The following is a 17,046-nucleotide window of genomic DNA, read 5'->3' as shown; positions in this document are numbered from 1 at the left end:
AAGCGTAATTCCAAGGTCACCTATTTTTTCCACGCGTAGCAAAGATTGAAAAACGATCATGTAAGTAAACGTTAACGTTATCGATAAAATAATAGGGATTTCCAATACAGGATGGTGATTATCAATACCGATCAAGGGTTCTGAAGCTTCAATAACAGAATATTCCGGGATTCCGGGAAGTCAGCCCAGACTGATTGTAATCACCAAGAACCAGAGCCAAATCGTTCTGTTCTAGTCGTGACAGTACATTCCCAATCAAACTAATGTGACTGTTGATACTGATGGAATCCAATTTCCGTTCAGGAGGAAGGTATATTAGCCCAACACTTAAAGATCTGTTTGGTGTGGTCATTTCCACCCAAATCTGTACATTTGGTCAGCCTAGCTATAACATATATTATTTACAATACATTTTATATTAATTTGAATTATCTCGCAGCACAAAGGCATCGAGATTTGGTCCCGTCCGATCACCCCCATCTTCCAGACATTCTACTCTTACGCTATTGCCTTCGTCAACCGGAGAACGGACGGAACACCATCGGATGTTGCCGTCACCTTGCGTGAACTGGGCTTGATTTCACCCACCGGATACAGAGTCGAGGTACGAGCCTTCGAGTAAGTCAAAATGTTCATCCTAACACTCCCCCTCTCCATTCTAGGATCTCTACGAAGAAGTCGACTACGGAGTACTGAGCCCCCAGACGAAGATCAAGGTCAAGGTGAACCCATCGGGAGTGGTGATTCTGCGTGCCGATGTCCAGCCGGAACGGTTTTCCAAGAGACCCTACAATCCGATCTTCTACCGTTACCCTAACTAAGTCTCGGCTCGAATACACATTGTTCATCTCGTTACAAACGAACACTGCAAACACTAGAATCTAAGTTTGACGCGTGTCGTGTCAGTGGCGCGGGAAATGAAACCGGGAAAAAACAACAACAACCCTCACAGACCTTACAAACCCAATAGAAATTGTATCTTGATTGAGAGGCAATTGTACAAATGAATGCGGCACGTTTAGGGGCCACAGGAAAATGAGCTTACCAGACAGATAGTAGGGGGAAATCAAAAGTGCCAGCTTCGTCTAACTCAAAACATTCACTCAGCCAATCAGAACAAACAACTAATTCACTCCACGATAAAGTAGGGAAATTATTCTCCGAGGAAGAATGGTGGAGAAATTGTTTTTTTTTATGAACGTGATATTTATTATACAGAGTACACTATTCCTTAAACTTTTCGTTTTCATGTATTGCCACGTGGAAATAAGTCCCTTTCCACGGCATAGAACTTGTTTCAAATAATTATTTTGGACGTTCGAAGTATACCTATATAAATAAAGCTTTTTTCCTATGAATAAGCTTCAACGCCATTCCCAATAGGTGAGAAACTACATTTTCATGAGTCCATGAAAGCACCTCAAAATAGCGTGTTTTTAGAAAAAAATTCAATCATATCGCTGCCGGAGGGATTTGTGAGTGATGCTTCGAACCGTCGAATAGCAGCGTATGTTTTTCACTCTCGCTATAACGGCATAATCAAAGCGTAGAATTCCACAGGTATGCTTGTTTATGTAATTTATTTTTATCTTAGTAGGTAAATGTAATGGAATATGACTACATAGCAATAAAAAAAACAAACATTGTGACAATGCGGGTGTTTGGATTCATGTTCAATATCACATGATACAGAGTCTTTCAGATTACACGCTCAAAAAAATCGAATAGCTCCTTATAAAAAAAAAATTTTCGCTCCGACGATGGTAACACTGCATTCCCCACTTCGGGACGATAATATTCGACTACTCGTTCAGCCTGATCGGATGGTTTTTAGTGTCAAGATGTACAATTTACAAGAACGTGTATTTTTAGTGAAATCGTATTACCCGAGCAACTGAAGCCTTAATGAAACTTTGTCCTCTTATGGTAAGAAATTCAACATTTCTCATCGTCGATTACTTCCTCTGGGGTACGTTGTTATGTTGATGAGCCACAAAATTAAAGGAGGAACTTAAAGCAGAAATAACTCGGATTTTGAACAGCATCGAAGTCGTAATGTTAGAGTTGTGCATGAAGAATTTTGTTCGCCGTTTAAAATGCGTTATCGAAAAAATGGGTGGACACATCAAAAATATCCTAAAATAAGGTTTGTTCTCGTTTTTTTTAAATAAAACTTTTCACTTTTGTAGAAGTTATTAAAATTTGTTGCTTGAGCGTTTAAGCTGAAAGACCCTGTAGTATCTGTCGTAAAAATGTCCGTAGGCTCCGTCCTAGAGATAACCTTTTTTGATAATCGGTAAAAAAACTACAGACAAATAGTTTGTAAGTTATTCACATTTGTAGCAGCATCATCGATGATATAAAAAAAGTCAAAATTGTCATAATAGCATAATATCAGATTCTCATGATAGTGCGGTTCATTTTTTTTCGGAAGACGAGATAAGGATAACAGTTAGTTGTTATCTGGAAGTTTGACAAGTAGTTTGTGCATAATTAACATTCATAGCTACATCATCAATAGTATAAAAGAAAGTCAAAACTAGTGGAAGCGATCTAGCGTAGTGGTAACATCCATACCTCTCACGCAGAGATCACGAGTTCAATTCTCACTTCCGGCATTCTTTCAAAAATGGATGTAAAAGTGACGAACCAGCCAAAATGTGTTGAAAGTCACTATAATAGAGAAAAAAAAGTCGAAACTACAGTAAAACAGTATTAGATTCTGTTAACCATCACAGATGTGCTCCCGTGGCCGAGTGGTTAGCGTCAAAACCTAACATGTCGGGGGTTCGGGTTCGATTCCCGTTCTGGTCGGGGGAATTTTTCGTAAAAGAACTTTCCTCCGACTTGCACTGTGGTCACGCGTATTCTAGAGCTTGCCACTCAGAATGCATTCAAGGCGTGTTATTTGCAGAGCTGCAATCCATCACCGTCAATGTCACAAAAAAGCTGACCATAGTCACTCAATTCCTCTCACGGCACGTGAGATCCAAATATTTAGTAGTGATACTCACTCTCTTGTTTCTGACACCTAACCAAATGACGGTTGGTTTCAATGCCTCTCACTGCCGATCGCTCTGTTTACAACTTTACGTTACGAGAGCGGTGGTTGTGGCGTATGATGGTAGTAGAAATGTGAGTGATCAGACAGTTCCAATCATTTTTGACAATCGCGACGGTTGTTTAGATTAAGAAGGTGGAGTTAACAGGTGGCTCATAATTTACACTATTTAGAAAAGACGTATGAGGAATGGCAAGACGAAAGGTTTGGATTTGTTTATGTTATTACTTACGTTGGTATGGTTACATTTGATTTCGTCGAAGGTATTTGAAGCAGTATAATAAATAAACAGTTGTCGTTGAAAATAGTAACCTAGTAACCTTTATGCATATGCTTCCGCCAGCTGGCTCGGCTAATGTGATATGATTTATTCAGGGAATGCTTTAATCGTGGTACCGACATGGTGCATAATTTGCAGCTTTGTTTTTTGTGCTGGTTCATAACGGCAATCAACTGTGCCGACGAAAGCCAATGTTTAGTGTTGTTTAGATACCATCTATGTAAATAAATTCAAACTTACGGGATACGTCCGAACGGCAATTCTGACATTACGTTTTACCTTCCACTTCACTTTCCTTGGTTTAGATATGTTTGTTGAAATAGAAGTTGTTGTTGTTGTTAGAGATGTCTAAATTTTTCGTTTATTCGATTATCGATTAATTGTGGGGCCATTTTTAAATATTCGAGTCATTCGAACAATTGTCTTTCAGTATTCGAGTATTTATTTCTTGCAGTTGAAATAAACAAACATTTATAATAAAAAAGATTACGGTGTCATAATTTTAAAAGTTATATTAAATATAATTTTGAAATAAACATGGTGCAGCCAAAACCATTATTTGAATGAAATGGTATTCAAGTATATTGATAAATTTACCATTTCATAATTATTTGCGGATCATGAAAATGATCCGATTGAAAACCGACAAGGGGTTTTTTTTATTTAGAGTTAAGCCTTACCAGATGTTAAGCCTATTGAAGTTTAGTTAATAAACGTGAGATGAACACAAAAATTTCATTTTTTTTTTATTAAAATAAAAGAAAATTGCGATCTCAAAGAATCGCTCAAAATCAAAATCATCCACTTCCATTGAGGCTTTATTGAGAAACTTCTTATACAGTGTTACAAACCGCGCCACGAACACGTCCAGATGGAATATATGTTTGCTTCCTTGCTGCATCCAGTGTTCATAATGCCCGGCAAAATTCAATGTTTGCGTCTTCAGACTCATATCGCAATTTTTAACCAGATTCGGTACCAATCCACACATTATAACATTCGATAGAACGCCTTGAAATAGCAGCTCGTATAGCCGTTCGCTGACCCCCTCCAGCTTCTGTGGACTTTGTTCGAGGACAATCTGATTGGCGGTTTCTCGATGGAATATTTTCCAGTCAATTTCCGCTACTTCTTAGTTGACCGTGAACGGTTACGGTTGTACCTTGCAAGCTTCCAGCATGAGGATAGCGTAATTCTTTTCTCCGAAGGAATGTGCTGAAATGCAAATAGTGTTGTTACATTCAAGAAACAAACAAATGACAATATTACATTCAAAATTTTAAGAATATCCTCCTAAGATAGAGCCGGTCCCCTTATTCCCAAGCAACGACTTCTCACCGCGGGAATAACCAGCGAAGTAGAATTGGCGCACAAAATCAATCTGCACCTAGACACATACTTTTCAATGGTTCTTCTCAGCGCATCCTGGGTATCTTTGGTCAGCTAATCCATCACGGACAAGACGAGTCTCATATTCACTCTACCCGCTGGGATCAATTTGATTGATCAAATCCGACACGACCACCCTGTCATATATCCTGGTAACCGATGAATTCAACTCGATGTGGTAATTACTGCTGATGGTACTGATTTCCACCTTCCGGTTCGAGGGCGTAGTGAATTTTATTATTTCATTGCGTAGCCGTTCCACGCCCGGTTGGTAAAGTTTCCACAGCAGATACATGATGCGAGTTTTCTTACTGGCCCGGAAGGACCGTATAACATGAGATGCGGGAAGTCTCCCTGGGACCGAAGATTAATCAGATGCGCAACTTACGTTTTGTGGTAGTCCAGTTTGGACAGCTGGCGCGGTCGGTAGCGGTCAACTCAGAGAGCCATTGTACACAAAAATATTTGATCTATAATACAAAAATACTTGGTGACTTGTTGTTTTCGTGTTGGTATTTGTCAGAGTAAATGCATCACCTCCAGATTTTTTTGAAAATCATCGACAAAAATCTGAAATGTTGATGAAATCTGAGATGCAGATACTTTTGTAACCGCGAGAATAGCAAAGTAATGTTTGAAAAAAGGGGTTTTAAGCACAGGGAATCAAGTCATAAAGAGAAGAAATACCATATCCCTACAGTCTGCAACTGAAAATATAAGTTTGCAACAGGATAGACAGGACATTAAATATCAGTAAAATTGCGAACAAGTCTGCAAATTTAGTATCCTTGCAATGATGAGAAACAAATTTGGTAAAAAAATCGAAGTCGAACGGGTTAAAAAATGCATCATTTTGCTAATTTCAAACCCGATCGGGAGCCGGAATAGAGGGGATACGCAAGGCGTGTTATTCCACAAACTAAGTACTAATACAAATGACACGTGTATTACTACGTAGAGTCGGCGAAGTGCCGCTAAAAACGTTAAGGCCGTCTGAAAAGTTGAAAAGAAAATATATGCCTGAAAACACAATATTCTTCAAATTGTATTTAAAATGAAACTGTATATTCACATCTGGCATCCCTAGTCACAAAGAACGAACACAAAGAGGCGAATGTTGTGAATATCGCCAAACACCAAACCATCAGTTAGACTTTTGAGTGTCGCACTATTCTGACATTTCAGCGACAGGACACTCACCAAGGAGCTCGGATTTCTACTGTCAAGTAGAAGTTCACCATGCGTTAGTGTTGTGATAATACTCTTCTCACACTATTGGACTGACTTTGTGATGGTCACCAAAGATAATCGTAGTACAAAATTTGTTGATTATCTTTGTGTGAGTACCATCACTTGATTCTCACGACAAATCGCAGCTCTGCTAAGTACTAGTAAAAATGACGCAAGTAATATTACGTTGAGACGGCGAAGTTCCTCTAGGAACGTTGGTGCCATTTAAGAAGAAGGATTAAGGATTGTTATTTCGTTGTTATCTGGAATTTGCGCGATGATATTCGCCAATAGCCACCAGATTTGTGGACGGAAAACTTAATGATTGCCCTGAATGCTCAATGTACATCGAAAACAAAACACGGTTGTTTGTTACTCTTCGCCTTGAAGATTCAAATGTAGACATTTAGATAATTATAACATTGAAAAACACAATTGCTTCTCTTTGTTAATCGCATTGCAGTGTACAGAAAATAGTAGTTATATGAGCAGCGTTTCAATGGTTTCTTATATTCATCTACTAGGAAACACTAAGTAATAAGACACTATCGTGACAGGCATGTTTGGACTCTACAAAAAATGTGATTCAAATGTAGATTTAGCTTACAGCACATAATACTGATAATTGTTGATTTTCGAACGATGTATGAAAGCTGTATGGAACTACGTCTGTTATGCGGACAGACAAATGTTTTCGAACAAAAAATGTTTGTTTGCATGTTGAGAAAATGTATTACATTGCGAATAACGACGAAAAAGTCCATTTTGTTCATTTTGTCGCTTACGTCTCCTATACAAACTTGGGCAGACAGGCACCGTGTATTCATCAGTGATGGCACCTAGAGACGTCGGTTAATCGTACGATTAACTCAAATAATCGAATATCTGCAATTTTAATCGAGTAATTTTGTATCGAATGATGAAAAATCAAAAAATTGAATTCATCGAAAAATTATCACAGTATTATCACTTGTTACATTTTCAACGAATTTAAACAGAATTTTCTGCAAGCTCTCTAAAATTGCGGGTTTTTTCTTTGCATAAAAATGACTTCCAAATTTACATCGTACATTTTCAGCACCCCTAAAAAATTGGAGTCTTCCCGAATACCTCTAGAAGTCTTTGATTACACCCCCTGTACTCGCGCGAAAAATCGTAACTCGTATATTCACAGACTGTGCGTGTCTCCGTAATACAGGTTACTCTCGATTATCCGGAGACTCGATTATCCGGGATTCGATTATCCGGAGTATTTTACTTTTGATTTTCAGAAATTTTGAATAATTTATATAATAATTCTATATTGAATAGCTAAGTATCAAAAGAAAATGCTTGACTAGTAGAACATAGCAGATCATTGAAAATCCAATTTCAAGATGGCCGCAGTCCCCAAACAACTAAATACTTTTTGAATGGTTTAATTCAGCTTGACCTGTTTCTATGTATGTTTGAATGTTTGTAGGGTTGTCCCACATTAATAGGAAATTGACCCCGCTCCTGTTGAATTATTGATCTGAAATTTGGAACATACATTTAATTCTACTGTCATTATAAAACTGCGTATTCCATGATCCTGAAAAATTCAATTTGGCAGCCGCAAAAAAAGGCTGAATGGCTTGATTTGGAGAATACACTACACTATGAACAACATAAATTCGAAAAGGTCGCCGCCACAAAATGGTCGACTATGTATTTTTTGCAATCCCCTCTTATTGGTATCAAATGAAATGATTTGACTAAAAGAATACAATACAGGTCGGAATCGATTATTTACAGACTCGATCATGTGTGATTCGATTATGTACAATTTTTAACTCGATTATGTTCAGTTTGGAAAAAAAATTGTTTTTATATTTCTAATATGGCTTATTTCATGAAGAAATGTAACCTTTCCGAAATCCGGAGTGAAAAAAAATCAATACTCCGTATAATCGAATCCGATCTGTATAGCTATTGTGTATTTTTAGGCGTTTTAGGCGTTATTTATTTAAGGAAAAAGATATAATTGAATGAATAAACTACAGAACATATTTTGTCTTTAGCTCCATTCAGTTTTAATAGTCATTTAAATTTTATCATCCAACTCGCAGCATCCTAATTTCGGTAAATGTTCGATATACAGTATACACAAAGGCGTTTGCGCGTTCGGGACAGGGTTGCCATGGCAATAGATTTATTTCTGGGAAACTGTCCCTAGAAATTCCTCTAAGAAAAAGTCAACAGAAAATTTTGTTTAACACGATCGTCGCCTAACGCGCTCCGACTGAGTTTCTTGCAAGACCCAAGTTGCGAAAAAATTAATCTATGACCGTCAAGCTTTGTTTGTATACATAATCCAGTAATACTTTTTTTCAATTTGAAGACGAACTAACAACAATAACACATGTCAATGCAACATTATAAGGGTTTTGCATGAAGCAGTAGTACAAACCATCCGTAATGTAAAACATTAAAACGTATATAAGAAACATAATACTGTTATGGTTTAGATTTAATTATTTTTCTTCAAATACTAAATTCAAGTGCCAATTCGATCAAATTCGGTCGAAAATCCTATTCAATTTGAACGAGGAAAATGTCACCCGTGTCTGGGAGATGGGGTGACGAATGCATCGAATTCGTTGAAAATGCGAAAAGTTAATAATTTTTTCTCTGGAAACGTTCTATTTTGATTCTAATGTGTAAGATCATGCAGTTTTTTCAATAAAATAAATGGTGTATTTCAGAAATGAAACGGATATTCGGTAACTATCCGGCCAATATTTGCTATCCGGCCGGATACCGGATATTAAAAAAAACCGATAATTCCTAATGAACAAAGGAAAAATCATATTTTTTTCAAAATTAAATTAGTATTATTTCATAATATTAAGTCATCAACACTATGACTTGTATTATAAATTTTTTAACCGACCGATTACGCTTTGCTTCATCAGGCCAGCTTCAGAGAACAGTCTTTCACTGTAAACACTACTGAAAGTAGCTGAATGATAAACTCTACCAAACCTTGTCAATCGGGGATTGCTTAGGATTTAATGACCACCAAACGTAAAGAACGTGACTATCATTTTCGTTTGCCACTTCGTTGAAACAGTCCCAAAAAGGGTCGTGAGCTTCGCGTGTAAGATTTAATTCAGTTTCGTCTCTTTGCTCCGTATAATTTGATTTGTGGTGAAATAAGTGTTTTCTCTCTCATATTATCGTTCCTAAAGACAGTTCCAGTTTAGCAATCTTGAATGAAAATAATGGATTGGTGTACTTTACTTATTTGAATTAGTAATACTTACTCTATCTCGACTAGTATTAACATTATTTCAGTATATCCAATTTCCTTTTCTATAATTAAATCATTAACAGAAAAAATATGTTCAATATTCCTTAAAACCTCCTTCTTTTAAGCATCAACAGATTATCTAGTCCTAATCACACAACTTACATCTAACATCAATATATCTTATTATATTAGGCTGTCAAAAAATTCCTGCGGTATTTAAGCGAGGTGTCGTTGTAAGCGCGTAGTTCTAGTTGTATTCATTGTATCGAGTCATACTATAGCTTGTTGGAAAGGTATTTTTGCGCGCTATAATATAGTCCTTGAAAGTGTTTTGTTTGGTTAAGTCGTTCGTGAGTTATAGTGTCGCAAATATGGAGCAAAATAAAGAAAAAATCCGACATATTTTACAGTATTTACTACTATGACAAAGGCAAAAATGCATCTCAAGATGCCAATAAAATTTGTGCAGTTTATGGAACCGATACAGTTTCCATTTCCACCGCACAACGATGGTTTCAACGGTTTCGTTCTGGTGTAGAGGTCGTCGAAGATGCGCCACGCTCCGGAAGGCCTGTCGTCGAAAATTGCGACAAAATCGCTGAATTAGCCGAGAAAGACCGGCATAGTAGCAGCCGTAGCATCGGCCAAGAGCTGGGGATAAGTCATCAAACCGTTATTAACCATTTGAAGAAGCTTGATGTATGGGTGCCACACACGTTGACGCAAAAAAACATCTTTGACCGTATCGACGCATGTGAATCGCTGCTGAATCGCAACAATATCGACCCGTTTCTGAAGCGGATGGTGACTGGCGATGAAAAGTGGGTCACTTACGACAACGTGAAGCGCAAACGGTCGTGGTCGAAGCCCGCTGAAGCGGCTCAGACGGTGGCCAAGCCCTCATTAACGGCCAGGAAGGTTCTGCTGTGTGTTTGGTGGGATTGTCAAGGAATAATCTATTAAGAGCTGCTTCCCTATGGCAAAACGCTCAATTCGGACCTGTACTGCCAACAACTGGACCGCTTGAAGGTAGCACACATGAAGAAGAGGCCATCTTTGAGAAACAGAGGCCGCATTGTCTTCCATCAGGACAACGCCAGGCCACACACTTCTTTGGTGACGCGCCAGAAGCTCCGGGAGCTCGGATGGGAGGATCTTTTGCATCCGCCGTATAGTCCGGACCTTGCACCAAGTGACTACCACCTGTTTTTATCCATGGCGAACGAGCTAGGTAGTCAGAAGTTAGCCACAAAAGAGGCCTGTGAAAATTGGCTATCCGAGTTTTTTGCCAATAAGGAAGCGAGCTTCTATAACAGGGGTATTATGAAGTTGGCATCTCGTTGGGAACAAGTCATCGAACAAAACGGCGCATATTTGACTTAAAACAGATGATTGTAACTAATTTTATGAACAAATGAAAATTCAAAAAAAATACCGCAGGACAGCCTAATATTTTGAATGAAAATAATTACTTGTTGTTTTTCAAATATTTAAAACACGTAGTCCTAATTCTTACTTTACAACTTTGTCTATAAATTTGCTGATATTTCCACAAAAACTCATCATCTTTCGAAATTAATTTCGAAGCTGAACTTATTCATTATTGTCGAAGCTCCATTATGAGCTTCTACTAATCAAACAGTCGATAAATTCCCACAACTACTGCTCGCAACAAACTAAAAAAAACTTCCAGAATTAGTGCAATGTGACAGTCGTCGTGTTCCATCAGAGAAACGTCAAACTTCATGTGCTACCCCACCAGCTGAACTAAACGGATATTGCACCATCAGATTATCACAGGTTAAGGCCCCTGCGAAATCCTCTCAAGCACACGTACTTCGACACAATGGATAGCATAGAAAATATATTTCTTTAATTTTTATGAAACAGTTTTCGATGAGAAAGCAAACATGTTCCGAGAGGATAACATTTTTAGCTGCCTGTGTGAAAGATGGCGGAAGATCGTGGAACAAAACTTGAATAAATGAAGGTTTGCCTAGAGAAATTGTGCAATTCTGGCTCCGAAGAGGAATCCCCCAATGTTAAATCACGTCTTACTAGCACGAACGCCCACAGAGGAAAGGGGACGAATCATGGATACACACGTTAACCAAAGTATATGAGAAGCGACGGAAGAATGGTTTGCAAGAAAAAAATGAAACCTCCGAAAATTACAATATGCGTGAAAAATAATTTTTATTTTTTGTTTTCCAGCATCCTGTCCTGATTCGATTGGTGTTCTTATTGCAGGTATTCCGATACGCTACGGCTAAATGACTCGTGACTTCACAAGCGTTGTATCTACGGTTTTCTGCAAGACGAGTTTCTAATTTGTTGTACATACGATTACATTTAACGCAACGAGAGCGTCGACTAGCTCTAAGATTTTTTAAATGTTCCTTTCTATCTTTTTTTAGCTTGTGTTCAATCAGTAGATGATATGTACCGACGTTACCTTGGATATCTTCCATTGAACGACACTTGTCCCTCTTGTGCTACCGTGAACGCCCGAGGTGACCCAGATGATATCGCTTTCGCTTCAAATGCCTCTTCACATGTGTCTCGATTAAATTCGTGCTGTAACCAAATGTCCATAATGTCTTGGACAACTCTTATTAGAAGAATCGAACTTTCTTTATCAATCTTACGTGGAAAATTATCATTGGTTCAGCGGTGCACATACTATTTTGTAATATATAAGAGTATATATACACAAATGATACACATATCCCAACATGCTCATTCACCTTTGGCCCAGGAATATGACTAGAAAACTTCGCTTGTCGTTATTAATCTTCGCGTAATCCAGGCAACCTCGCAATCAATTTGCCTTTGTACACTGTACTTCCGCCAGTTTCATGAACGCTCCTTTTACATTCCAACCATATTGTTTCGTATATTTTCTTGGTCAACGGATACGCACAATACTAGCACAGTATCATTCAAGTTCGCTTCGATAAATTCATTTGCAACAGCTATATTAACGTAAGCGCTATTCAAAGTCACCCAAAAAACGGCTTTCGATAAAAAAAATTAACCTTACGCAAGCAAAACTCTTTCCAATTATATTGAGCGGAATGACATCTCGATGAATCCTGATTTTCTTGACGCAAAATTTTAGCCTTGATCCGACGAAATATTCATGGGATTGCTTTCGCATGAAAAAGTAATACTAAAACAACCGGTTCCAAGAGTGACCTCAGCTTTTCAGTGGGCGCCAATGACGCATACAAACCCTCAAACATCGATACCATTGTGAATACTGTATATTCAACTGAGATAGACTATCTCGCTATTGCTGTGCGGACAGCCCGTCTCGCGTTTTTCGTGCTGACATCTCGCGTCTCTATCTCTGTGCGGACATCCCGTCTTGCTTTTGCCGTGCGGACATCCCGTTCCGCTTTCTTGCGGACATCCCGTCTCGCTTCCTTCCGTGCGGACATCCTGTCTCGCTTTTGCCGTGCGGACATCTCGTCTCGCTTTCTCATGCGGACATCCCGTCTCGCTATTGCCGTGCAGACATCTTGCATCACTAATTTTTCATACATTACTTGATTTTCACTTTTACTTACATTGTTTGTTTGGGGGATTCTCTTCGTTTCAAGAACTTGCTATATTTATGGGAATTAATAGTCCGAATATAAACCATATTGGACTTTATTCAATTAAAGCTCCTGGCAGGATTGCCAATGTGCAATTCTGGCTCCGAAGGGGAATCCCCCAATGTTAAATCACGTCTTACTAGCACGAACGCCCACAGAGGAAAGAGGACGAGTCATGGTTACACACGTTAACCAAAGTATCGCCTGCTATGAGATACAAGTATCCCTTGTATCATATAGTGGTGTGGTTCATACTGGTTCACCGCCCGTGTCGCCTGAGTACATCTTGTTCAGTTCGGTTGACACTTCTATTAGTCAATAAGCTCATTTCACAATTCCTTAATGACGTGTATCACACATAAATCATGCGTTTGTGTTTCCAAAAATCGCTTCAAATATTTCAGACAACACAATATGAGCTATCCTGATTTCTCCTGATTTTTATGTTCATTCTCTCTAATTTTTGAAAATAATAGTTGGTAATTTCGGTAATTTTCATTTTTACATCATAAATAATATTTTCCTTTATGGCACTTTGAGATATTACTCGAGAATCAAAATAAGATCGAAAAAAACACATGTGGCATTTTTGCGCCGATTCTACGACCTCCGAGCTTCAGTTTAAAAATCGCTTCTCGATCTGAAAACGAAACACAGGATAAGCTTCAGCGACGAAGCAATTGGTTGATGCCCTTGTACCAATTCTGGTGGCTTTTGAACTGATATGCCGGAAGAACTCCACCCTTTATGAAGCTGACGTTGGATTGCAATTTATGCCAGAACAACTATCCGAGCAACCATCAGAAATTTCGAAGCAGCTGCTTGGAAGTATTTCATAAAATGTTTCCTATATACAGATTTGTTCGCGTATATTAATAATCATTTTGCTCGTGACACAATTAATGATGACTTCGACGTCTTCTATCAAACATCACGGACTGCATTGATCAAGCAAGGCTTTGAAATCGTTTGTGGCTTGATGAAATTTCACGATTATGGTATTGATTCAGTAGCTGGACAACATGAGGGAAAAATCCACAAAACGATGCAGAACCTGCAGGAAAAATTTGAACGACTATTGCAGTATTCAAAGGTATTAACATCCAGTAATGGTTGGTAAATGACTGGACTAAGCGTACCATCGGTACTTCACGTACCTGCAGGCATAAAATAGACCCCACTCGTGGTCCTTAGCTTCCTGTCCAGTAACTCCTATCCCTACCTCCCCGTGGTGCCGGCTGGGGTACGAGTAACCATAGTGAAGATCGGGTAATCAACCCCGATGGGATCTTGGTCGTATGCTGACAGGGAAGGGGGCCTATCCGAGCGTCTGTTCACCAAGGAGGTGCGGCTCAAAACAGCGTCTGATCCCCATGTTAGGGGCGGCTGATCACTGTCTTCGTGCCAGCGGGGACTCTAAAAAGAGCTGTGCACGACGGTCCTCCGGCGAGACAGGGGGTTGGTGCAGGCCCTGCAAGCCATCCGTAAAAATAAAACGCACAGGAAAATTCACAAAGAAATTCGAGACAGGACAATCGGACTAGACCCACGCAAAGAACACGGACTAGAGATTGGAAACTCGGAACATGGAACTGCAAGTCTCTCAATTTTCTTGCGAGTACCCGAATTCTTTCGGAAATATTGAGAGCCCGCAATTTCAACATCGTTGCGCTGCAGGAGGTGTGCTGGAAAGGTTCGATGGTGGGATCGTTCCATGGTGGATATACCATCTATCAGAGCTGCGGCAACACACACGAGCTGGGTACAGCTTTCATCGTGATGGGGGAGATGCAAAAACGGGTGATTGGTTGGTGGCCGATCAATGAAAGAATGTGCAGATTGAGGATGAGAGGCCACTTCTTCAATATCAGTATTATCAACGTCCACAGCCCCCATCTAGCTAGCACCGATGACGATAAAGAAGAATTCTACGCGCAGCTAGAGCGTGAATACGATCGCTGCCCAAAACACGACATCAAAATTGTCATCGGTGATTTGAACGCTCAGGTCGGCCAGGAGGAGGAATTAAGACCGGTAATTGGTAGGTTCAGCGCCCATCAGCGAACCAACGAAAACGACCTAAGACTTATCGACTTCGCTGCCTCCAAGAACATGGCCATACGTAGCACCTTCTTCCAGCACAGCCTCCAATACCGTTACACCTGGAGATCACCACAGCAAACAGAAACACAAATTGACCACGTTTTGATCGACGGTCGGCACTTCTCGGATATCATCGACGTCAGAACCTATCGTGGCGCTAACATCGATTCAGACCACTACCTGGTGATGGTCAAACTGCGTTCTAAACTGTCAGTCGTCAATAACATAAGACACCAGCGCTCACCACGGTATCACCTACGACGACTACAGGAGCCGAACATTGCTGCAACATACTCGCAGCGTCATGAAGCTGCGTTACCGGGGGTAGACGAACTGGATGCTATTCCCCTCGATGAATGCTGGAACATCTTAAAAGCAGCAATTAAAGGGTGTGTCACATCAAATTGCATCACGGAAAAAACGCTGTAGAAATTCGCCCAGTAGACCGATCCTTTTGAAAATTTTAGACAGTAAAATAAAAACTATTAAACAACTTTTGGCATTTTCCATTTTTCATACTTCGAGCCCAAGCCCGTATGCTCGTACCTTCCTCTTTACCCCGTCCATAAGGTTCTGTACAACGTCAGGTTGTAGTTTTTTTGAACAGAAATCCATTTTCTCTTGAAGTCCGCCTCCGATTTGACAACTTTTGGGTTCTTCCGGAGGGCCTGCTTCATAATCGCCCAATATTTCTCTATTGGGCGAAGCTCAGGCGAGTTGGGCGGGTTCATTTCCTTTGGCACGAAGGTGACCCCGTTGGCTTCGTACCACTCCAACACGTCCTTGGAATAGTGGCACGAAGCGAGATCCGGCCAGAAGATGGTCGGGCTCTCGTGCTGCTTCAATAGTGGTAGTAAACGCTTCTGTAGGCACTCCTTAAGGTAAACCTGCCCGTTTACCGTGCCGGTCATCACGAAGGGGGCGCTCCGCTTTCCGCAAGAGCAGATCGCTTGCCACACCATGTACTTTTTTGCAAACTTGGATAGTTTCTGCTTGCGAATCTCCTCCGGAACGCTGAATTTGTCCTCTGCGGAGAAGAACAACAGGCCCGGCAGCTGACGAAGGTTTCGTCGGTTTCGTAGGTTTCGTCGTCCATTACCAGGCAATGCGGCTTCGTCAGCATTTCGGTGTACAGCTTCCGGGCTCGCGTCTTCCCCACCATGTTTTGCCTTTCGTCGCGGTTAGGAGCCTTCTGAACCTTGTATGTACGCAGGCCCTCCCGCTGCTTGGTCCGCTGGACGAATGAACTTGACAAATTCAGCTTATTGGCGACACCACGGACCGAACTTCTCGGATCACGTCTAAACTGCTTAACTACGCGCTTGTGATCTTTTTCACTGACGGAGCATCCATTTTTGCCGTTCTTCACCTTCCGGTCGATGGTTAGGTTCTCGAAGTATCGTTTTAGTACTCTGCTGACCGTGGATTGGACGATTCCCAGCATCTTACCGATGTCCCGATGTGACAACTCCGGATTCTCGAAATGAGTGCACAGGATTAATTCACGACGCTCTTTTTCGTTCGACGACATATTTCCAAATTTACGAAAAATTGACAGTGAAGCATGGCCAACGTGATCTATACACTCTTATCTGATTTTAAAGCGAAAGCTGAAGATATAATTCCTAAAAATTAAATTTCTACAGCGTTTTTTCCGTGATGCAATTTGATGTGACACACCCTTTAGCAGCACAGCAGAGACCGTCATCGGGTATGAACAACGAGGACAACGGAACGAATGGTTTGACGACGAGTGCCGAGCGCTCCTGAACGAGAAGGATGCAGCACGCGCAGCCATGCTGCAAAGAGCGACTCGACAAAACGTGGAACGATACAAACTGAAGCGAAGGCAGCAAACACATCTCTTTCGGGAAAAAAACGCCGCCTGGAAGAGAAAGAGTGTGAGGAGATGGAGCTGCTTTATCGTTCTCGAGAATCGCGGAAGTTCTTTAAGAAACTAAACGCCTCGCACAAAGGCTTTGTGCCGCGGGCCGAAATGTGCAGAAACAAAGAAGGAGACATCTTGACGAACGAACGCGAGGTGATCGAAAGGTGGAGGCAGCACTACGATGAACACCTGAACAGCGCGCAGACAGGAGACCTAGAC

At 40.4% G+C, this 17,046-nt stretch overlaps 2 protein-coding genes across 2 annotated transcripts in view; one reads left to right on the top strand and one right to left on the bottom strand.

The window, feature by feature from the left end:
• LOC129780299 (alpha-N-acetylgalactosaminidase) overlaps positions 1 to 1,652 on the top strand; it is a 173,307-nt gene extending 171,655 nt beyond the window's left edge. The window contains exons 6-7 of the mRNA XM_055788381.1: positions 440 to 604; positions 663 to 1,652. Coding sequence (XP_055644356.1) covers positions 440 to 604; positions 663 to 821 — 324 coding nt within the window. The 3' untranslated portion in view covers positions 822 to 1,652. The remainder of the gene's footprint in view (positions 1 to 439; positions 605 to 662) is intronic.
• LOC129780298 (6-phosphofructo-2-kinase/fructose-2,6-bisphosphatase 1-like) overlaps positions 1 to 17,046 on the bottom strand; it is a 270,999-nt gene that overhangs the window by 223,488 nt on the left and 30,465 nt on the right. The gene's annotated exons all lie outside the window — the stretch shown is intronic.

This window comes from Toxorhynchites rutilus, chromosome 3, assembly GCF_029784135.1.
Source record: "Toxorhynchites rutilus septentrionalis strain SRP chromosome 3, ASM2978413v1, whole genome shotgun sequence".
In the NCBI taxonomy this organism is placed as follows: Eukaryota; Metazoa; Arthropoda; class Insecta; order Diptera; family Culicidae; genus Toxorhynchites; species Toxorhynchites rutilus.
Note: the sequence above shows the minus strand (reverse complement) of the source record. Positions and strands in the feature narration are given on the sequence as shown.